Source organism: Macrobrachium nipponense, chromosome 11 (assembly GCF_015104395.2).
Source record: "Macrobrachium nipponense isolate FS-2020 chromosome 11, ASM1510439v2, whole genome shotgun sequence".
In the NCBI taxonomy this organism is placed as follows: domain Eukaryota; kingdom Metazoa; phylum Arthropoda; class Malacostraca; order Decapoda; family Palaemonidae; genus Macrobrachium; species Macrobrachium nipponense.
In genome coordinates this window covers 51,375,769-51,399,869 of record NC_061087.1, presented here as the reverse complement: position 1 = coordinate 51,399,869, position 24,101 = coordinate 51,375,769, and the positions used below count along the sequence as shown (strand labels likewise).

The window sequence follows — 24,101 nt, the reverse complement described above, 5'->3', positions numbered from 1 at the left end:
GGACGAAGCATGAAGGGCTGTGGCTGAGTACACCTTGTCTTTAGAACCCTTACTTTCAATTTTCTTTTCTTCACTACTACTCTTTCCCTTAAAGGCGTCAGACCTTTCTAATCTTGAAATTTCCCTGTCTAAGAATGTCAATAACCAATCTAAATCACTCTCATCATCACCATCCCTGGCCCACTCTAGCCGCAGTTCACTGGGCAAACGAGAGAGGATGATAGGTGTAAGAAACACTTCACACTGTTTTCCAGTGACGCCTAGCGCCTCCGTACTGCGGATGTGTATTAGAATGTCATCTCGTAATTTCCACAGCTGTGCTACACCCTTTGGTCCGCTGACATTAATGTTGACCTGACCATTTAACAATGCCTGGACATGAGCAAAAATAATCCTTTCTGGCTTGTAGTAGCGTTCCTTCAGTAAATTGCAAGCAACCGGGTAATTAGGACTGGTATGGGCTAGTCCCTTCACTACATTCTTGGCATCTCCCTCCAGCAAAGACAGCAAATAGGTGAACTTACTGATCACTGGAAGGTCTGGGCATCGATGTGGGAAGTATATTGATCCCAGAAGGACTGCCATTGGGTCACTTCGCCACTAAACTTTGGCAGTTCCAGCTTGGGTAACTTGACGTTGGTGACATCTGATTCTTGAGATGAAGACTGTCCACTTACTATACTGCCAGCTTTAGAACCAGGACCCGCTGTTGCTGCTAACTTCCTTATCTGGTCTTCAGCTTGTATCCTAGGCTGCACACTTTTTGTTCTAAACTCATGGGCTTCATCCAAAAGTTGTTCTAGTTCTTCTTCAGCTACATCAATTTCTATTGCTTCTTGGACTTCATCCAACTTAGCTAGTCTTTGGTTGTATTCCTTGATGGCGTACTCAAATTGACTAATGGTTGTGGTAGAGGACTCCAGAAGGTCACTCAGAACCTTGGAAGCTCTCGTCACCCACCCTCGACATGTCATCCTTGTCCTCTTTAACTTCTCCATTATCTTCACTGCACAACTTATTTAGCTATCTTCTTAGAAGGAGTGTTCACAGGATCTGGGCACCAAAATGTGGGGGTTTCTTTAAGCCCACATCGTGCAGGGAGGTAAAGGAATTGAGGAGAGCGCCTGGCTCAAAAAAACACCATGTGTTTGTTGTGAAACTCTAATTTTGTTAGAACAACTTAACTCTTAAGTAAACATAATAACAGGTACATTGCGCAAAATTAGTTGCTAAATTCATACTCATAAATGTGTTGACTTGTAAATAACAAATACTAAATTACTTGCACTTCAATATACACTTCAAGTAAGAAAAGCAGGAGGAAACACTTAATAAACAAAAACAAAAAAAAAACATTGGAACCTGAGTGTATGAAAGAAAATGGCAGTGCTATTTCAGGTACACTATAAGAAAACTTCTCTCAAGTAAATATGCAGGAAACCACCTGTAATGAGAGTAAACACTTGGTGACAGATTCCAAGCTTTATTCAACACATTACCAAACTACCACATCTGTAACAGAAAAACAGACAATAACTAACAACATTCATGCACACATGAACACAAGCACATAACTTATGACAATCATGCTACAAAACATTAACATTAGAAAACAACATAAAGAAATAGTTTGATAGCTAGGACCTACCACAAATAATAATACTACATTCTCCCCTCCTAGAAAATTTCACTGTTAAACTAAACAAATGTATTGGTTTAATCCCATCCGTAGCGATCAGGAGGCCTTGACACACGAGTGGATCTTCTTAGCTCAGTGGGCTCACTGGGCACCTGAGAATCACGGTTATCATTAGTTTGTGAACTGTCATGAGTTTGTGCATCCTGCACTTCAGGTGTAACATGAGTTTGTGCATCCTGCACTCCAGGTGTATTTGGGGACTCCATCTCTCTTAACGATTCAACCTGGTGTACAGGAATCATTGCACCCTCAGGACTTGGAGCTAAGTCACGAGTAGACACAGTTGATTCTCTTCCGTCTGGATATTTGACATTTGCATACATTGGGTTTGCATTCATGAGTTGAACCTGATCAGTTAACGGTTCATGTTTGCTAGACCTAACATGTCGTCGCAATAGTACGGGTCCAGGAGTCAAAAGCCATGATGGTAATGTACTTCCAAGACTAGAGCGTCGCTGAAACCTAAAGAAACGTTCATGAGGGGTTTCATTGGTTGCTGTACATAAGAGCGACCTAACTGAATGCAAAACCTCAGGAAGTACTATGTCCCAGTGTTGAGTCTTCAAGTTACGAGTTTCAAGTATTAAAAGAATAGATTTCCAAATAATACCATTGTATCTCTCAACCTGGCCGTTCCCCATCGGATGATAAGGTGTTGTTTTGCTTGTTGCAACCCCTTTCTGAGAAAGGTACATTTTCAGTTCCTGGGACATGAAAGAAGGACCTTGATCTGAATGAATAAAACTAGGCATTCCACAAAGGCTAAAGATAGATTCAAGACATTTGATCACTGTTTTATAATGCATGTTTGGACAGGGAAACACAAAGGGGAAACGTGAATACTCGTCAATAACCGTAAGAATGTACTTCTTGTTCGTGGTAGAGGGCAGAGGCCCCTTGAAATCAATACTAAGACGTTCCATTGGCTGGGTGGCCTTTATGAGGACTCCTTTTCCTGGACGATGGAATTGCGGTTTTTGTTGTGCACAGATTTTACAAGAAGCACACACTCTTTTCACGTCATCTGTTGAAAAGGGGAGGTTTTTGGATCGCACAAAGTGCAAAAGACGAGTGACCCCAGGATGGCAGAGGTTCTTGTGGATGTCAGTGAGATTCGACATTAAAGAAACAGAACAACAATAGGCACGAGTCAGGGTGTCCGGTGCAATATTCTGTTTCCCAGGACGATACTGTATGGTATAGCTGTACGATGCCAGCTCCAACCTCCACTCTTGTATCTTGTTATTCTTTATTTTAGTTCTCTTCCTGCTGTCTAACATGAACATCACGGATCGCTGATCAGTAATCAGAGTAAAAGGTCGTCTCGCTAAGAAATGGCTCCACTTGCGAACAGCTTCAATAATAGCGGTAGCCTCCTTTTCCACTGCTGGATAATGCAACTCACTACCCTGGAGCGTTCTTGACATGAAAGCTACCGGCCGGTCACCCTGGTTTAAGACTGCTGAAACAGCAACTTCCGAAGCATCACACTCCACAACAAAGGGAAGGCTCTCATCCACAGACCGTAGTGAAACATCCATAAGTTGTTTTTTTAAGGAGTTAAAAGCAGCTAGTGCTGGCTCACTCAGTGGAAAAGTTTTTGTGTTCACTAAGGGATGAATCATATCAGAAAAACGAGGGATCCATTTGGCATAATATGCAAACAACCCTTGAGCTCTTCGCAGAGACCCCATATTTGTGGGAGGCGGTAATTCTTGAAGGGGACGTAATCTGTCAGGGTCAGGCTTTATCACATTATTACCGACACAATACCCTAGAACATTGATTGTAGGAACAGACACAACCGATTTCACTTCATTTAGGGTGATCTTCCGTTTCCGAACCACATCCAAGAACTTTTGAACGTTTTCATCATGTTCAGCCTGAGTTAATCCACCTATAGTAATATTATCTAGATATGGAAAAGTATCTTTGAGGTTCTCATCTTCAACTAGTTTGTCCATAGCTCTTTGGAAAGCAGCTACACCATTCGTGACACCAAGTGGAATCCTACAAAACTGAAACAATTTCCCTGCACCCTCAAAAGCAGTGTACTTCCTCTCACTCTCTTTAATGCTGATTTGGTGATATGCACTCTTTAAGTCAAATGTGGAGAACACCTTATATTTTGCAAGGTCATGCACCATATCCTCTATCCCTGGGAGGGGGTATGCATCTAGTTCTGTGTATTGGTTAATGGTCTGGGAATAATCAATGCAAAGTCTCTTTTTGTGCCTGCCAAGTGGATCTTTGACTACTACAACCTGTGCTCTCCAGGGGGATATACTTGGCTCAATGATACCTTCAGATAGTAAATGTGATATCTGGTCTTTTACAAACAGCTGGTCATCCTGGCTATAGCGTCTAGATTTAACTGCAATGGGTTTACACTGTTGAGGCAAGTTTGGAAACAATGACGGTTCATCGATATCAGCTGTTGCTAATACACAGACAGGTTTGGCTCCAGTTATCTTTAAACTTGGTTTATTCCCTCCATATTGAAAAGTTACGCTCTGGTGTTGCTTTTGAAAGTCATAACCTAAGATAACATCACAACATAAATCCTTCAGGATTTATGTTGTGAACTTCTTTCTGCTTCTTCTTTTGTTGGCTGCTGCTGCTGGTCACCTCTGGGCTGTGCCTGCCACTCTGGAACTAAAGCAGCAGTATGAGGAATGGGTGGAGATGTATACGCATCGGCACTACGCTGGGCAAGATCCAACGTACGAGCTTGACTGTGTGCAGCCTCCAGGTTCAGTGACTTATTTTCTAGTAGGCGCTGACGAATAAATGCTTAGGCAATACCATTGATAAATGCATCACGTACTAGCTCCTGCCGATATTGCTCAGCTGTGACTGCCTGGAAGTTACAATCCTTGCTTAGCTTATGTAGTTCCCTCAGAAATTCATCAAGGGATTCTCCTGACTGCTGTCGTCGTGTCGCCAAAACATGCCTAGCAAAAACTTCATTCGGCAACTTGACATAAGCACTCTCCAGTTTGGCGATTGCACTCTCAAAAGTACTACAGTCTTCAATGAGTTCATACACACTCGGGGACACACAATTCACTAATGCCCTCAACTTGTCTGGTGCAGCATCTCCACTTTCTTCTATGAAGTTGGTGAATGTTTTATGCCAGTGCTTCCACTCTTTGGCTGCAGTGGGTGAGCTGGGATCTGTGTCCAGTCTGGACGGCTTCAGCAGCTTGGCCATGATAGGTAGTGTGTTGAATAAATTGTAATGAAAGTAAACACTTGGTGACAGATTCCAAGCTTTATTCAACACATTACCAAACTACCACATCTGTAACAGAAAAACAGACAATAACTAACAACATTCATGCACACATGAACACAAGCACATAACTTATGACAATCATGCTACAAAACATTAACATTAGAAAACAACATAAAGAAATAGTTTGATAGCTAGGACCTACCACAAATAATAATACTACACCACCTTTCTAAATTCAACAATAGTCATTCATAATAAAGCTTGGAGTTTAGCCCTTATTTTTTTCTCTTTGGATTGAAGGGAAGTTGAGGATATTTTATGCTCTTCAAGCAGGAACACAATCTTGACAACATTGGGATCCAAGGTGGAACTACATTGGCTGACGAACAAGTAGCATCACACTTTGTCCAATTTGTTTAGTTTCATCAATATAGATAGTAGTCCTTTTCAATACATACCTTTGAAACCTGGGTCACTCTGACTTTTTTTGTGGTGATTCTGCTGAAATTCCAGTATAATGGGTTTTTTATTTATTTCCTAGGAATTTCCTTCTGAGTGCAACGATCTCGTCAAGATCTGGTTGGGAAACAGTTTCGGGATCATCAACTGTTTTGGACTCAGCAGCACCAGCTTCGCCCACGTCGAATCCCTCGAAGTCTCGGGCGGATACGGCATCAGGCCAGAGTTTCCTCCACGAAGAATTCAAGGTTCGCCTCGAAACCTCCTGCCAAGCTTGATCGATGAGTCGGATGCATATGACAGTGTCGAAATGCTCCTTCCAAAATTGACGCAAGGTGAGGTTTGTGGTATCGGTGATGTCGAAACATCTCTTGAAAAGATGTTTCGTATACAGCTTCTTGAAGTTCGATATCACTTGCTGGTCCATGGGCTGGAGGAGAGGGGTGGTGTTAGGCGGAAGATAAAGAACCTTGATGAAAGAATACTCCGCTAGGATATCTTCCTTGAGGCCAGGAGGGTGAGCAGGGGCATTGTCCAACAACAGCAGACATTTCAGAGGGAGGTGCTTCTCTTCCAAGAATTTCTTGACTGTCGGGCCGAAACAGAGATTTACCCACTCGGTGAACAAAAGTCTCGTTACCCAGGCTTTCGTATTAGCCCTCCACATCACTGGAAGCTTCTCCTTTAGCACTTTGTGGGCCTTGAAGGCTCGAGGAGTCTCTGAATGATAGACAAATAGGGGCTTCACCTTGCAATCCCCACAGGCGTTCGAACAAAGTGCGAGTGTAAGCCTGACTTTCATAGGCATATGCCCAGGTAGCTTCTTTTCTTCCTCCGTGAAGACTTGCTGAGAACTGTAGCCTTCCTTGATCGTCATCTCGTCAAACGTCTTAATACGTAAAGGCTTGGGCCGCTTTCGTGTCCGAGCTGGCCGCCTCCACATGCCGCACCACCGAATGGATGCCAGTCCGTTTACGGAATTTTTCAAACCGCCCATGAGAAGCCTTGAAGTCTGGGGATGGCGTGGATGTCCCTTCTCCTCCGTCGTCTTCGGCCTGGGCAATCAAATAGCGCTGGCCTTGTGGGAGATTGCCGTCTCGGTTATCATATCGTGAGCAATTTCTTTGTCTTTTATCCAGACAAGAAGCAGCCTCTCCATCTCATCATGCACGTGGCTCCTCTTGTTGGACAAAATAGTCACGCCCTTGCAAGGTGTACCTGCTTTGATGGCTTCCTTTCTGCTTAAGAATGGTGCCTATCGTTGATGGATTTCGGCCGTATTCCTTAGCGATCACACTCAACCGCATGCCAGCTTCATACTTTTTAATGATCTCCATCTTTGTCTCCATAGAAAGCATCCTCTTCTTTCCATGAACTTCAGCAACTTTCTTGGGACCCATGACTACGTATACTGTACATAATTAAGTTATGTAGTATATTAAAGTTCTCACACAACGCGATAAAGTAGTACAACGAAATCACTAACACGAATTTACGTTAACAAACGGAATCGTATATGTGAACAAACGAATTCCGCGTGTGTACACAAACGCTGGTGCGAAGGAGTGGGCGAAGGACGCCTTTACGTAGAGCACGAGGGGAGAGATGCTGACCAATAGGAGAGCAGGATCTTATGGTGGTGACTAGCATCAGGAACCAATGGGAGAGCGGGAGGATGGTGGTGAGTCTACTCAGTTGGCGGCACGTGAGTTTTAAAATTGTTATCGGTGGTCCGGGTGAATCTTGGGACTTTACAGCAACAACCTTTCGTAACCTGAATTATTTTCGTATGTAGAGCCAAAAAAATCTTCGTATTTGCTTTCGTAACTTGAATTTTTCGTAAGCTGGGACTTTCTTATGTCGAGGTACCACTGTAACAATAATTTTGATCAATACTGCATGACCCTAGGTGAGTTACATAGTATTATTCACGATTCCCCTGCTGATCATATTAGCATAATTGGGGACTTTCTCACCCCACAAAACCATTTTATAACAAACTTATTCACCTATGTTAAAATCATGCTCTCCAAATTAGTGACGTAATGCTACTCCCTCCCTCCTCCTATTCCTATGTACGAAGTAGAACAGACACAATTACAACCTCCTGGCTGAATTGCATCACATGTCCAAAACTTCATGATTCTATTGTGACCTGCAACATTCGCTATGTTCTTGCAATAGGATACGATCTCATACCATTACAGTTGTCGTTCGGTAACCCATCCCTTCCTACCGTGAACCCTCTAACTGATCAACCACCATCTGTTAACTGAGATTTTAAAAATCAACAGAAAACCTGATACTTTAGGGTGACCATGGAAACCAGGCTGCGGTCAATAGTTCAACCAGCAAACATCTTACTTTGTACTAACACAAAATGTAGAAATGACCACCACAGGAGAGCTCTGAAAGAATTTTATTCAAACATAATTTCCGCTATACTTCCCTCTGGCAGGGCTACCTTTAGATTCTGCCGAGGTAATCCTCATAATATACCTGGCTGGAATGACTTGGTTCAAGCTCTGTATACATATTCTCGAGAAATGTTTTTACCATGGAGGCAAAATGGTACCCCAAGGGAAGGAGACACTTTGCATTGTTAATGAGACAGGCGGGAGTGCAGTTCAAACTTGCTCTTAAGCACTGCAGAATAAATGAAAGGCAAATAAGAGCCTATGCAATGTCTAGAAATTTAGAATCCGGTGATTATCCTGGTCTTTGGAAAGACATTCGTTCCCTAAATCCCAAAACTAAAAAGCTGTCTCAGAAAGTAGGAGAAGCCGTCAGTGGTGAGGCTATCGCAAGAATGTGGGGTGATCACTTCAACAATATCCTGAATTGCATAACGATCGAGAGTCCCGAAGGGATGTAGATAACATACTTTACTGATAACATTCAATCGCATTTTGCAAATCATTACACCAGGTAACCTCAGCCATGCCATAAACAACCTACCTAATAATAAATCACTCGGCTGTGATAGTTTTTCGGCAGAAACTTTCAAATTCTGCCACCTGATAATATACATTTAGCTATCTGCCATATTCAATGCCTGTTTCTTCCTGACTCCCTACTCTTAGTTCACTTAATACCATGAATAAAAAACAAGCTAAAGTGTGCAGCTGACCCTGACAATTATTGCCCTGATTCTGTTGAAGATCCTCGAGTCAGTTCTTCTAGTGAGACTTCTCCCCTTTCTACACAACACTGACAACCACTTCAGATTTAAAGCAAACCACCCAACCGACAACTGCATCTACATACTGAAGGAATTGCTTTACTATTACCTATCATCAGCCTCTCCTGTTTTCCTATGTTTTGTAGATATGAGAAAAGCATTTGACAGAGTAAACTACCTGAACCTCTTCTTGAAGCTGCAAAGAAAGAGACACACTCTATATTTAAATGGCATTTTATATTGCTGGTGCTCCACACAGCAATTTTGTGTCAAATGGGGTGACATTGTGGTACACCTTTGGCTCCTTTGCTCCCTAAATGGGCTTTGGCAAGGGGGCATTCTCTCTCCATACCTGTTTAATATGCACACAGAAACTCTGAATGCCAAACTGAACTCTCTCAATTGGATGGACTGTCAATGTAACAATAAACAACCTCTGTTATGCCGATGATATGGTTCTGATTCCCCCATCAGTGCAAGGTCTTCAGCGACTTATTGACACTTGCCACCAATATACAGAGGAATTTGATATCCTATATAACAAATCCAAGACCCAGTGCATGTCACTGCTCCCTAGATCGTTTAAGCATATTGCAGAACCACAAATTTTCCTCAGAGAGCATAGGCTGGAATTCATGCATGAATTTCTGTTTTTGGGTCACATCACAGATTACCTAAAAGATACTGCAGAGGCGTTGTAAACTATGTGCAACTGGCAACATGAATGGAAGGAAATTTGCCTTCTGTCACTAAGAAATAAAACTGCTGCTCTTCCGCTGGTACTGCTACAGTATATATATGGGTATTCCCTTTGAGAGACCATGAGTCGTTTTACTGTTGTTCACAATGACATTCTAAGATGCATCACAAACACTCTTGCTACCATTCTGCCACACAGACATTCAAAGAAAACCGCCTGGATAATATAAAAATCATTTTTGGGCGAACAATATCCAGTCTGATCACCTGACTGAGAAACAGCATTAATTTGCTCATACAATGCATCCTAAGCATTTGGCAAGAAGAAGACCTAAATTGTGGGAAAGATGAGAAAATTGTTTTTGCCAAGTGTCATCTGCAGAATCTGTTATTATTATTATATTTCTACAATTATTTTTATTACTGGTATTTTCTTTTTTTCACTATTAGTGTGAATATTATCAGTACAGGCAGTCCCGGGTTTACGACACATTTCAATTATATTCATCAGAGATTACTTCCAGGTTTACGAAACATGTTCCAGGGTTACGCCACTGACCTGACGGAAGAATTATGACTCCAAAAGGCAAAATAATTAATGTTTGAAGCTTTTTTTTTTTTACGAAAAATGCAATAAAAATGCAGTTTACATAGTTTTTAATACACCCAAAGCATTAAAAGTAAGGTTTTCTTAGGATTTTCGATGATGTTCTGGCTTACAACGCGTCTCAAGAATGGAACCCCCGTTGTAAACCGGGGACTGCCTGTTTTGCTGCATTCAATTTTTGTATTTAGCCTTCTGGACCTGACTACTGTAACCACCTGATGTCCCTTGCTGGTATTTAATAATGTGCAATCTGTTTACTAATCGTTATAATTTTTAAAATTTTTAAAACTTTTCTTAATATTAATACTGTTACAGTGGGCCCCCGTATTTGCGTTCTCCAGATTCGCAGACTCATGCATCCGAGGATTTCCGTCTGGACCATATCTAACTATTATTCACAGGAAATTCGTGCATTCGCAGTATTTTTGTATGAGAAATATCCAGAATTTTCTGTTTCTTTATTATCAATTTCAACATAAAATGCACTTATTGTGATAAAACTATTAAAAAAACCAGGTATGAATAATTGTAGTGGGATTTTCTTGAGTTTTACCTACCAAAATAGGCCATTTTGAGTGTTTTTAAAGGGGTTCCAAGTATATTTGCAGATTTTAACTATTCACTGGGGGATTTGGTAGGTACACATGCTCCACGAGTATGGGGACCACTGTATTATCATGAATATTATGAATAGAACATACTATCTTTTATACCTCTTCTCCAACTGAGTGGATATTGCTGATATATAATTTTTTTATCATTCTATCTCATGTATCTAGATTATGTTTGTTATTGTGTGTAGTACTTTGTATATTCCATGTATATGGCCTTCAATTGAAATACAATTTATCATTATTATTATTACTACTATTACTATTATTAGAGGCAGTCCCCGGTTATCAGCGGACTCGGTTATCGGCGATCCGGTTTTATGGGGCTTGTCTAGCGCCATAAAAACAGGGATTTGTGACGCCATAATGGGCCGAGTTTTGGTTATCAGCGCCATAAGGGTGCTTATGGCTTTGATACCCGGTTATCTATGCCATAAGTGCCATTTTGGCGCCATAAATTGCCGAGTTTCGGTTAATGGCAGTTTTCGCTTATTGGCACACCCCCGGGAATGGAACCCCGCCGATAACCAGGGACTGCCTGTATTATTGAATATTTTAGCTGTTTCAACGGCATTTTATTTATATAAAATTTTTTCAATTTCTCTTATTATCTTTTTCTCATCAGCATGTTGCTGGTATATCAGGTTTCCTAAGGACATATAAATATTTCAGTTTTCTTAGGCTTATTTCCTCTAAAGTATTGACTGTACAGGCAGTCATCTAAGGGAGTATAAAAGTAAGTGAATTAAGATACATGGTTTACAGGTATTTAAAGCAGGCAGGGCAAGTACAATCGGCGGGTAGGTCGGTAAGCAAGGATTTTAATTGGTTGTATGTTGGTGACGAAATCTGTCTCTGAGGCATTAAAATCTCCTGGGTCCATCCAGGGTTGTTTGTAGAGGGGGGGGTTGGCCTTGGTTGGGGTACCCACCACCAGGTTGGTAAGTATTATTAGCCATCCAGGTGACATGTCACCCCACTTCCAGTGCTCTCTCTCTCTCTCTCTCTCATGACGGTGCAATGGTGTCAGTTGGTATTTCTTCTTATGATGGTAGGGAGAAATTCTGTTTCTTTTGTTGTATTGATACCCTGCTTTTTTTCTATATGCAGTGTATTCGAGAAAGTGTAGATGTCTTTGGTCCGATACTTGGTCAGTAATTTGTAAGTTTGTTATGAGCTCAGCTCTTTCTGGTCTTCTGTTATGGTTTTCTCTATAATGATTGAAAATGGCCCCTTCTTGAAGGTGGCAGGAGAGATGCTTAGAGAGTCTGGTAGTGGTCATCCCGACATGGGAGTGATGGCATCCTTGCACTGGGCATATGAATTCGTTGTTGGTACGTCTTTTCTTCAAAGATGTTTCTGGGGGCGCCGGGTTGTTTTTAAGAAGCAGCTGGCTGGTTTTTATATTTTTATAATTAATTATGAGGCTAATTTTATTCCCTTATGCAGTGGGGGAGACATTTTCATTTATTATTTTCCTGATAGCCTTTTCATCTTCTAAATATTTGTGGTGCATATAGTTTTTATAAAATTTTTATATAGCTCCACTTTGGTCGTTGATGGTTTCTGTCATGCTTTCCTGGTGTCAGTTATTTATGGAGTCTTGGGTTTGACGTTCAACCATATGATTTGTTAAGTTGTTATTGATGAGGATTTGTGTGTGCCTTTCGATCTCCCTCGTGGTTTCTCTCCACGTGGAAATGGAATTTGTGGGGAAGGGGAGTTAGGCATGGGAGAGTAGATTGGGGGATGCTTGGAGAACTCACTTATGCTTGGATGCTTTTGAGCCAGGTATTGACTCAAAAGCAAGTGTCATATACAACGTCTATTGTTTATTATTACCTGTGAATAGCTGGTAGAGGTGCATCGTAACTACATCATAAAAAATTTGTGGCTAGGAGAACACTCTTCTGCTTTTTTTATTTTTTATTTTTTTGCTTTACCTTGGACTATTTTTATGTTGGTTCTTTATCAGGAGCTAGGCCATTTCTACACTGGGCAGTTCCTTTTGTAATCTTTAAGAAAAAAAAGCAACTGCACCATAAAAAAAACCAGCTTTTGATAAATGAAAAACCTAATTTTGGCAGCCTTCATGAGTCCTCAAAACCTGCCCACTTTCCTTGATGAAATAGCACGGGAATTTATGGCAAGTATTTTTTCTTGCACAGGCCCAGCAACTAAGGGAGAAAATGACCAATCTATGTGCTGTTACCACATCTGTGTGAGAAGAATAAAGGGAAAATCAAGGCAGTCGCTGTAGGCAAGCAAGGGTCAGAGCCCTCTTGTCTTGAGTCCTTTATACTCTATCACTGTGCCAACAAGCACGATTCTGGCTGAGACCAAATATGAGAGAATTCTTTGAGATTGGTTGCTCTGTCTTATGGAGCCGTAGGGGACCAAGAGTGACTCCATTCAGGGCTTACATAGGCTACCAAAAATAGGTTTTTCCTTTGCAAAACCTGCTATATACGAATGTCTTTTACTGCAGTCTAACGATCTTCTGTGAAGATAAAAATCCCATAAAATCCTGTTAACACATTACAACAAAGTATTTCTGGGCTCAGTTCGTGCCGCTTCGTGAAATAATCCCTTAAGTTCATTATTTCTAGGTAAATGATACTAACATTACCAGAGAAAAAATAAAAATAGGGGGATGTCAGAATAACTGACTCGCTCACCATAAATAAAAAGAGGGTGTCGGTATGGTACTGGGGCGAGTGAGACCACTACCACGAACCTCTTTGTCATTTAGAATTCTCCTTCATCAAAATCTTCCTCCCTGAGAGAGCTGACACACGGCCGGCGCCAACAACTACTACTACACACCCTCCCACGCTGACCGCAGCGCCTCTCGTGGCCATCCTTTTCATTAGCGAACTTCCGAATGCACGTGTCTTCCATTGCTCTGTGTTTTTTGTGTCTTTGGATTATCTTTTCGCTTACGATGGAACTCCAAGCTATCGCTGCAGCTAATTTAAGTACCCCGAAAGGTTATACACTAGTTTTAGCCAACAAGGACCCATTTTAACCGTTTTTTAGGTTCATTAATGGTCATCCTTGTCTGGCGCCAGGCGTGCCATGCCGGCTCGCCTCGTGTTTTGGTTTGCTCCTTCGGTCTTCTATACCGTAGTAGCTATTCCTTGTTGTGTATTTGCCTTTATCATACTATATTTTACACGTGGTACGGAAGTTGCTGCTTCATTTCTATTATTTACATCGTACCATTCGGAAATCCTTTGCCTATACCTTAGTTCAGTGTTCATGCATGCATGTCCCTTTGTCTAGGTTTTTAGGCGTGTGGGCATTTTATTATTATTATTTTATTGCTATATTGCTCTTTAGTCCAGCCATCCTGGCCGTCGCCCTCCGTTTTACGTATCGGCAGAGGCCAGCTCCCGAGTTGTTAGCACGTCTCCTGGACGTCCCTCTTTTTCTCCCACTCGTGATTTCCTTCCTTTCATTTATTACGATGTATTCATTATGGGTTGCATGTTGGGGGCGATCAGATAGCCTAGGCTATGTTTTGTTTGTCTCGATCGCCTCGTGGTCCACCTGCGCTCGTGTCGAGCCAGCTGATCGCCTTGGTCCTTCTCTCAGCCCCCCCCCCCCCTCCTCCCACGTGGAGGGAGGGACAGTCCTCGCTCGCTCACGGTCGCTATGGCAACCACCCGAGCACCCCTCCCCTCTTCCTCCCTTCCCAGGGGGGATACGGGAGTCCCAGACTTACGGGGTCCTGTGTTGGACTGTACACGTTTTCTCTGAGTTATGGGGGGTACCTTGTGTGTTCAGGTCGGGTTGGCCACCCCGCCAGCTCGCATTGGGTCCTCTCCGGCGCTCTCTGGTTGGCTCTCCTCTTCCCTCCCCATATGGCCGGTTCCGCCAGCTCTTTTGGGGGGGGTTAATGGAGTAGGCCTTACATGCTTCCCCTATATATGTTTGTTGTTGTCTCTTTTGCCTTTCCGGCGGAGCACCAGCTCACCATCCGTGTGCTCCGTGGGTTGGCGGAAGGGTTCTACGGCGGAGCTATGCTCTGCCTACATTGTTGTTTCGTTTTTGTTTTAGTTTTATTTTGTTTAATTTAATGGGTAATCTTCTCACGTTCTCCACTGTGTTGTACCCTCACTTCAGTGTACTTTATGTGTATGAGCAGGTATCTGGTTTGGCGGAAATCTTCGCTCCGGTGTACCGGAGTTTTCAAGCCAGTTTACCGAGTCCTATGGACTCTCTCACACGGAGTACAGGAGAGGATTATGCCCAAAAATTATTTCACTCTGGCATGCAGCGGAGCTTCATATCTCCTAACCCTCTTACGCCAAAGCCCTAAAAATCAAAACGTCTCCCGTATGCCGGGGCCTGTTTGGAGTGAGCGCGGAAGCGGAAAAAATAATTTTTTAAAAAAATCACAGCGCGCTTAGTTTTGAAGATTAAGAGTTCATTTTTGGCTCCTTTTTTTGTCATTGACTGAAGTTTAGTATGCAACCATCAGAAATGAAAAATAATATCATTATCATATGTAAATAATGCAATATATGGTAGCGAAAAAAAAATTCATACATAATTGTATTCAAATCACGCTGTGCAGAAAACAGTCAAAGCTAACCAGTTACTTTTTTTTTCGTTGTGTTGTACACTAAATTGCGATCATTTTGATATATAATACATTGTAAAACAATAAAAGCAACACCGGAAAAATATTATCACAAAATGATGTACGAATTCGTAACGCGCGGATGTAAAAAAAATGTTTTTTTCAAAAATTCACCGTAAATCACAATATTGTTCTAGAGACTTCCAATTTGTTTCAAAATGAAGACAAATGATTGAATATTATGATACTGCGAGAGTTTTAGATTAAAATTGCAGATTTTGACCATTTCGGACGAGTTAAAGATGACCAAATGTCGAAATTTTTATATATATTTTTTTTTGTATGCACATATTTCGGAAATGGAAACAGCTACAACCTTCAATTATTTTTTATTGTATTTTTCATGAATTTGCGCACATTTTGATACATGAAACTCTATAAAACGGCTAATATGAAAAGGAGCAAATATTAGGATAATGCGATCTACGCATTTCGGAGATTTTCGGCCGCGAAGCGGCGCTCGGAGGGAAGAAAAATATTTTTTTCAAAAATTCACCATAAATCACAATATTGTTCTAGAGACTTCAAATTTGTTTCAAAATGAAGATAAATAAATGACTATTACTAGGCCGTAAGAGATTTAGCTTACAATAAAGTTTTTGGACCATTTCGATTGCGTCAAAGTTGACCATACGTAGTTTTTTTACCAATTATCGTAATTTATATGCAGATATTTCAGAAATGAGAAAAGCTACAACCTTTAATTATTTTTTGTTGTATTCTTCATGAATTTGTGCACATTTTGATATGTGAAACTGTAAAAAACGGCTAATATGAAAAGGAGCAAATATTAGGATAATGCGATCTACGCATTTCGGAAATTTTCGGCCGCGAAGCGGCACGCGGAGGGAAGAAAGATATTTTTTTCAAAAATTCACCATAAATCACAATATTGTTCTAGAGACTTCAAATTTGTTTCAAAATGAAGATGAATAAATGAATATTACTAGGCCGTAAGAGATTTAGCTTACAATTACGTTTTTCGACCGTTTTTCGACCATTTCGATTGCGTCAAAGTTGACCGTACGTAGTTTTTTTTCCAATTATCGTAATTTATATGCAGATATTTCAGAAATGAGAAAAGCTACAACCTTTAATTATTTTTTGTTGTATTCTTCATGAATTTGCGCATATTTTGTTATATGAAACTCTATAAAACGGCTAATATGAAAAGGAGCAAATACTAGGATAATGCGATCTACGCATTTCGGAAATTTTCGGCCGCGAAGCGGCGCGCGGAGGGAAGAAAGATATTTTTTTCAAAAATTCACCATAAATCACAATATTGTTCTAGAGACTTCAAATTTGTTTCAAAATGAAGATAAATAAATGAATATTACTAGGCCGTAAGAGATTTAGCTTACAATTACGTTTTTCGACCATTTCGATTGCGTCAAAGTTGACCGTACGTAGTTTTTTTTCCAATTATCGTAATTTATATGCAGATATTTCAGAAATGAGAAAAGCTACAACCTTTAATTATTTTTTGTTGTATTCTTCATGAATTCGCGCACATTTTGATATATGAAACTCTATAAAATGGCTAATATGAAAAGGAGCAAATATTAGGATAATGGGATCTACGCATTTCAGAGATTTTCGGCCGCGAAGTGGTGCGCGAAGGGAAGAAAGATATTTTTTTCAAAAATTCACCATAAATCACAATATTGTTCTAGAGACTTCAAATTTGTTTTTCAAATGAAGATAAATAAATGAAGATTACTAAGACTGTTATGTATTTTGCTTACCCAAAATACCAACATAAAAAAAATTAAAGATATATAATATGATATATATATATATATGATATATATATATATATATATATATATATAATATATATATATTATATATATTTGGATGTATGTATGTATATGTATGTATTGTATGTTGTATGTAGTATGTATGTATGTATGTATGTATATGTTATGTATGTATGTATGTATGTATGTATGTATGTATTATTATATATGTTATAGTATATATATATATTATATCTATATGTATGTATGTATGTGTTTCTTTATTTATTACATTTTCCGATTCTGGTACGAATACATAAATAAAAGGAATGCAGGTGACACTTTTCTTTTTGCATACAATGAAATATCGTATTCATGCATAGATATGGAGATATAATAACTTGAAAATAAATAAAAAAATAAATATAAAAGAAATGCAGAATACTCACTCCTAATCCTGACTCTTCGTTCTATTCTTGTTTTCTCCCTCCTCCATGGAAGTCTTGCATTTTTTTCCTCTCGACATGATGAGGTACAGGTGGAGGAGGGAGACGCGCGCCCTTACGGCCGCTGGGATAGGACGCGGTCCCGTGCGCCCTCCCTTGACCGCCGCTGAGTCGCACTCCAATAGAAGACCACACTGTGGTATTTGCGGTCACACTCCCCGAACCTGCATAGAGCTATCTTGCAGGTGCGACAGAAGAATCGGGTGTCTCTCCTTCTGCCATTCATATGGCACACCCGGCACCGTTTCTGCCTGCGCCCTTCTAGGAGCTTCAGTGTGTGTTCCCCTGGCGTCAACAGCAGGGGCGTCGGCAGCAGGATGACCGAAGTAGGCACCCCTAAGGTCTGCCCTTTCCTCTACGGGCAGATCTACAGCTCGGGGCAGGGTGCCAGACATGGAAGGCCACTCATCGGGATCAAAGTTGATGAGGGCTTCCCCGGCTGCCTCAAGGAACTGTAAGTGGCTCATCCTCCGTAGATCGGGACCGTAGTACCCACAGTAGAGTATGTAGGCATTTTGGAGGGCCAACGGCAGAATGTATTTCAGGAGCTTTTGGGTCCATCTCCTGGTTCTCCTGGCGAAGGGATAATATTGGATGAGTTGATCAAAGAGATCAACTCCCATGTGCCTATTGTAATGCCCAATGACGGTAGGGTGCTGTACACGAAACTGCTCATATACAACTCGGCCCTGTCGACGCGTCTTCTTCCGCTGCACGTTCTCCTCTTGGACAGGTTCATGGCTCGTCGTAATCATGGGGACGAGTCGGACACCCTTCCAACAGATGACGAAGACAGCTCCCTTCCGCCGCCACTGTGTCTCTCCTCTTGCCAGATGTTGCGGATGGCTAGTGAACCTCTTGAGGACATTCGGGGCCCCAAGCACCAACCGAAAGGTACCACTGACGTGAACACCTGCTTCATACAGTTCCTGGGCCAGGGATACCGAGTTATAATAATTATCCATAAACAGGTGGTATCCCTGGTTACGGAAATGATCCACAAGCCCGAAAACAGTTTCACGCATTGTGGAGAAGACCCCGGAATACACAGAAAAGTCCACAACGTAGCCAGTGTTGGCCTCGGTAATAAAAAAAATTTCACGCCATATTTCTTCGGCTTCTTGGGGTTATACACTTTGATGCTTAGACGTCCTTTGTAAGGCATCATCCCCTCATCTAAAGAAAGGTTCTTTCCAGGAATCACGAGTGTTTTACAGCGTTCAAGAATATAATCCAACACTGTGTGCACTAAAATGAGGCGATCAGAGTTATTCCGGGGTATGGCCCTTCGGTTGAAGGCGTTGAAATATCTGTCCAACACCAGGAAAGTATCACGGGGCATAACGCCGGGCACATTGGGCGTACCTAAGAAAAAATTATGCCTCCAATATTGCCTGACGTCGGCAGCAGGCATCAATCCAAAAAAAACGTGGAGCCCCAAAAAATCGCCATGTCAGGGAGGTTGCAGCCTCGCCAGTGATATGATAATGTCGTGCGCAGTTCATCACAGCAATACCTGGCGTAGTCCGCCATTTCTGCTACCAGGTACTCCAGCAATTCCTGCGTAAGGAAAAGCTGAACAAAACCCAGAGGAGTCAGGGGAACAGGTACGGTGAGCCCAGGATTTGCCGTAAATGGATGCATGCTAGGTGGTGTGGGGTCCTCTGTCCACCCATCGTCGCTCTCGGACCATCACCTTGGCTAGCGCGACTATCCGACCTTCTACGTGCCCCTGCGTGCGCGCGCACGCACACGAGCGCGGGCACGATTTCCCACACGAACCCCCCTCACTGGCCCATCTCCCTCACTCAAGCCTTCGTTTTCTGTATCATCATCATCGGCAACAAAACTAGAACCTAAATCATCATCCTCCCCCTCCTCAGATTCCCCCTCATAAGCACTAAAACTACTGAATTCTAATTCACTTTCAGGATGTGAGCCTCGAACAGACATTGGGGGCAAATATTCCTCATCATCACTATCATCGGGAGTTATGTCCTCGTCACTGGATGACCAACCGCCATCAAAATGAGGACTTGCCAAATGCTCTCGATCGAGCCCCTAAGGACGGCCCGATGCTTCCTTGGGGTTACTAACGGCAAATGAGACACTTTAGAAGCACTTTCATCGACACGTGGTCGTACAGAACGGCGTTGAGGAGCGAGGTCAGGTTGGGTGCTTGGTCCTTCCCCAGCATCCAAGTCCAAAACTCTCCTAACACGATCCCTTCCAACGGGTAAAACGCGCCTTTCGCGTTTCATATGACGTTCAGACATCTCTATGAACGTCCTGTACCAACACAAATGTTCAAAGTCTCGCACAAGTTCAGTCAAACACGATTGCGGCAAAAGATCGCTGTCGGATGATGCGCCGATGATGCTGGCTGGAGCGAGAAGGAAGGATTTCGCGCATGCGCACTTGGGTCGCGCTTTGAAACAAAATAACACCTTGATCCGTGAACTCCCAGCATCCCCCAAGGCGCGTGATTCAAAAGTTTTTGGCTGGTAGGCCTATAAGTATTTTTCCGCGAATTTAAAAAAAAACTTTTTTGAGTCAACGTATGGTACGTCCATTCGGCATACGGGAGACATTTTGACTCGACGTTTAATATGTCCAATCGGCGTAAGAGGGTTGATGGGTTAGCCCTGTTAGTAACTGCCGATACTCATGTATCTGTTCACTTACAGGCTACCAACTGTCAGGAGGCAGGATGCAACGCCGTCCTGCAGGACCCTTGCGGTCATGAGATCTGCTGGACCCACGCTCCCTGCGCTGTTCGCCACAACGACTTGATTGTGTGGCACCATGAAGCCTGCTCCATTTGCTATGAGTTAGTGGATCAGTTTTCTACCGGAGTAAGTATATATCGGGGTAGGTATTGTCTCTGTTCTTGGTATATACTGTCAGATAAGTCTGTGTAAAAATATATAAATATGACTTGTAGTCATAATTGTTAATAATATATCTTCGGGGCTTCGTTGTAAGGACTACAATGACACTTTATTTCAGGCTACCGCCGTGAAGGACGCCGCGTTGGCTACCCTGAAAGCCTGGGTAGGAGGTTTTGGGAAGAACGCGCCCAAAGGACAGCCGTACATTTTGGACAAGAGTATGGCTGTCCGCATCTTCCCAGGCGGCAAGTCGACCGGTTACGTCGACCCTGTAGCGGCAGCTCCGTGTATCACTGCCATCCAACTGCAAGTGGCGCAGGCCTTGGCGGAAGAGGGAGCCCCGGGGATCACCGAAGACGTTGCCACCCTGGACATCAATGTAGAACCAATGATGGTAGGGGAAGGCGAGTTGTTGGTTGAGGTAGGTTTATTGGGCGCTCAAGGGCTTCCCTTGGGCGCATCTGGATCTTCATCTCCTGTTCCTTCTTCTACTTCCTTCCAAGGCCCTTCCAAGGCTTTATAGAATCGGAAGTTCTGGCCAGGATGTCTTCCGCCTCAGTTGTCCCTAAGGTGAAAGGGCAACGAGAGCAAAAAACCCTTGAGAGGTCGTCTTCTAAGAAGACTTCGGCCTCAACCACTCATAAGTCTCTGGCTCACCATCCCGGAGCAGAGAAAGCGAAGTCATCCTCGTCTTCGCATTCTAAAGGGTCTAGGGGCAAGTCCTCTAAAGAGAAGGCTCGCGCTCCCTCCGAGCCGGTACCTTCAACGTCCACCAGAGCACGTCCGAAGACCCCTGCTTTGACCAGTACCTTTGGCCCCTTCGACCCTGATTCGTTTACAGCAGGGGTGATGCAACAGGTGGGCAACATGGTGGGGGCCATGATGAATGACAGGCTCGATCAGATGCTTGCCCAAATTTCCACCTCGTTTGCACAATCTGGTCAGTCGATCCAGAATATCTTGGATCGGCTGACGAACCAGGAAAACTTGCTGGCAGGACTCAGGGAGCATCCCCCAGCAGTTCTTCCTCTGGCAGGCGCCGGAGTAACCTCAATGCCGGATTATGACTCTCTTCCCCCATTCACCATGAGCAATCCTTGGAGGGTAGCAGCCTTCGCACCCTTCAGGGATGAAATGATCTCAATTCCGGACTGTGGAACTCGTCGCATCGAGGACTTGAGTTCCACCCCGCCAATCTTCAACCACCCTTTATGGGGTATGCTAGGTTGACGGAGGCAGCTCTAAATAGAGAAGACAAGATCCCAAAAGAAACTAATATACAGTCGTGAGCAAGCCCAGAGGGAATGGGTAAGGTGCCTTGAAGAATGGGACTATACCAACACCAAACTTCAGGCATTCAAAAGCCCATTCACAATCTTTGTGGCGGAAGAGGAGGCACCACTCCTCTTCACCACAAAAATTGCAGATGTGACAATCCAGGCCGCCATGAAAGACGAGCCTCTTCCTCAGCTGAGGGAGTCGGACCCAACGTCCCTGCTCTTCCCAGCCTCTGAGGATCTCTGGGCTGACCTTCCAGCTTCTTTCACGGTCGGGAAACTCAAACCGGACTGTGCTATTGAGCAGTTCGGGGAGAGACTCCCAAGACTACCGGACAACCTGATCCAAGCAGAGTTCGACGCAAAGGTCAGGTTAGGGAGGACTCTTAATGACATAGTGATAACAGAGGTTGCCGCCATGACATATGGTACGGAGCCTCTGTTCAAGCTTCTGGCAAAGGCTCAGATGCAAACCGCGCAGTCTGATTTGTACGACTTCGTGGTAGTGAGGCAAAACTGCAGGAAACATGTCCTGCAGGAAGCCACCATAAGGCATGAGCCCAACAAATTGTTCTTGTCCTCTATCTGGGGAGCTGACTTCTTTCCCGAGTCTGTGGTAAACGAGGTCCATCACGAAGCGACCAGGCTCAACTAAGAAGTTTTCAACCTTCCAGGCTCCACAGCATCAACAGTTCGTTCAAGCAGTCCCGGTTTCACAATCCGTGCAACCGTCGACTTCAAAGAACCAGAGTCAGCCCATCCTCCTGTTGACGTCCCAGAACCAGCCCTTGACCTACGCTGTTTCCCCAGCCTTCAATCCTGTTTTTGAAGGGCAGACATTCCAAGCCATCAACAGGTTTGGAAGGGGAAGCAGGGCTAGGGGTGCATTTCGACAGAGGGGTGGCGGAAGGACACCCAACAGGGGGAGACACTTCCTTGGAGGGCGCGGAGCACGTCCTGCACAAACCCAGTGAGAACCCTCAGGGAGGAGGGAGGCTGTTTCTCTTCCGACATCGGTGGGGATTCAGCAATTGGGCACAAAGCATTGTGTCCATAGGGCTGGGATGGAGTTGGATCAAAGGTCCCCCTCCATCTAAAACATTCCTATAAGTACCAACAAAGGAATTGACAGAGTATGCACAAGAGCTCCTTCAGAAAGGAGTAGTATCAAGAGTCAAACATTTAAAGTTTCAAGGACGCTTGTTCAGCGTGCCAAAGAAAGGCTCAACAAAACAAAGAATAATCTTAGACTTGTCCCGTCTAAACTTATTCATTCGTTGCGACAAGTTCAAAATGCTGACTATCTCGCAGGTGCGAACCTTACTTCCCCGTGGGGCCGTCACCACCTCTATCGATCTTACAGACGCATACTATCATATCCCTTCGGGCTGAACGTAGCCCCCAGGGTGTTCATGAAAATAGCGGAATCAATGGTCCAACAATTGAGATCACAAGGGATAATGGTAGTAGCGTACCTCGACGATTGGCTCATTTGGGCAACAACTGTCGAGGAATGCCTCAAAGCCACAAACAAAGTAATTCAGTTTCTGGAACATCTGGGGTTCCAAATAAACAAAACGAAATCCAGGCTAACGCCGGAGTCTCGTTTTCAGTGGCTCGGCATTCAGTGGAACCTGAACTCCCACACTCTGTCAATTCCATTGGTCAAAAGGAAAGAAATAGCCAAGGCAATAAGACAATTCCTCAAATGCAAACAAACGTCAAGGAGAAACCAGGAAAGGATACTAGGTTCCCTCCAGTTTACGTCAGTCACAGACGTAAAAGATATAAATCGAGTTTGGCGCTCAAGAGCAAATGTCAAATCTCGAGACAAGTTGTCAGTAATTCCGCCGATTCTTCGCAAACGTCTCCGCCCCTGGGCGGAGTCCAAGAATCTGTCCAAATCAGTTCCTCTCCAGTTCCCTCCTCCGGCGTTATTTATCCATACGGACGGCTCACTAAGTAGGTGGGGAGGATACTCCCAATTCAAGAAAGTTCAAGGGACTTGGTCACCTCAGTTCCGCCGGCTTCACATAAACGTATTGGAAGCCATGGCAGTATTCCTCACTCTGAAGAGGCTTCTATGAACCAAGAATTCCCATATAAAGCTGGTTTTGGACAGCGCAGTAGTGGTACACTGCATCAACAGGGGATGATCCAAATCAAGGCATGTGAACCATGTCATGATAGCCATTTTCTCTCTAGCAACCAAGTACAAAAGGCATCTATCCTCCACTCATCTGGCGGAAGTAAGGAACGTGATAGCAGACGCCCTGTCTCGATCAGTTCCTCTAGAATCGGAGTGGTCCCTGGACAGGCGCTCATTCCTGTGGATTTGCCAAAGGGTCCCAGGTCTCCAGGTGGATCTTTTCGCATCACAAGCGAACCACAAGCTCCCTTGCTATGTAGCCCCCAACCTGGACCCTCTGGCTTACGCCACAGACGCTATGTCCATAGACTGGAATCAATGGAGGAAGATAGACATCTTTCCTCCAGTGAATCTTCTATTGAAAGTCCTGAGCAAACTCAGGACATTCAAGGGA

General features: G+C 43.3%; 1 protein-coding gene across 9 annotated transcripts in view; it reads left to right on the top strand.

Annotated features, from left to right (window-relative positions):
• LOC135205820 (cell cycle checkpoint control protein RAD9A-like) overlaps positions 1-24,101 on the top strand; it is a 434,453-nt gene that overhangs the window by 298,277 nt on the left and 112,075 nt on the right. The window contains exon 8 of one of the 9 annotated variants that reach the window (XM_064237089.1): positions 9,972-10,117. The exons of the other annotated variants lie outside the window; for them this stretch is intronic. Coding sequence (XP_064093159.1) covers positions 9,972-10,071 — 100 coding nt within the window. The 3' untranslated portion in view covers positions 10,072-10,117. Of the gene's footprint in view, positions 1-9,971; positions 10,118-24,101 lie in introns of those variants that run through there. 9 annotated transcript variants of the gene reach the window in all.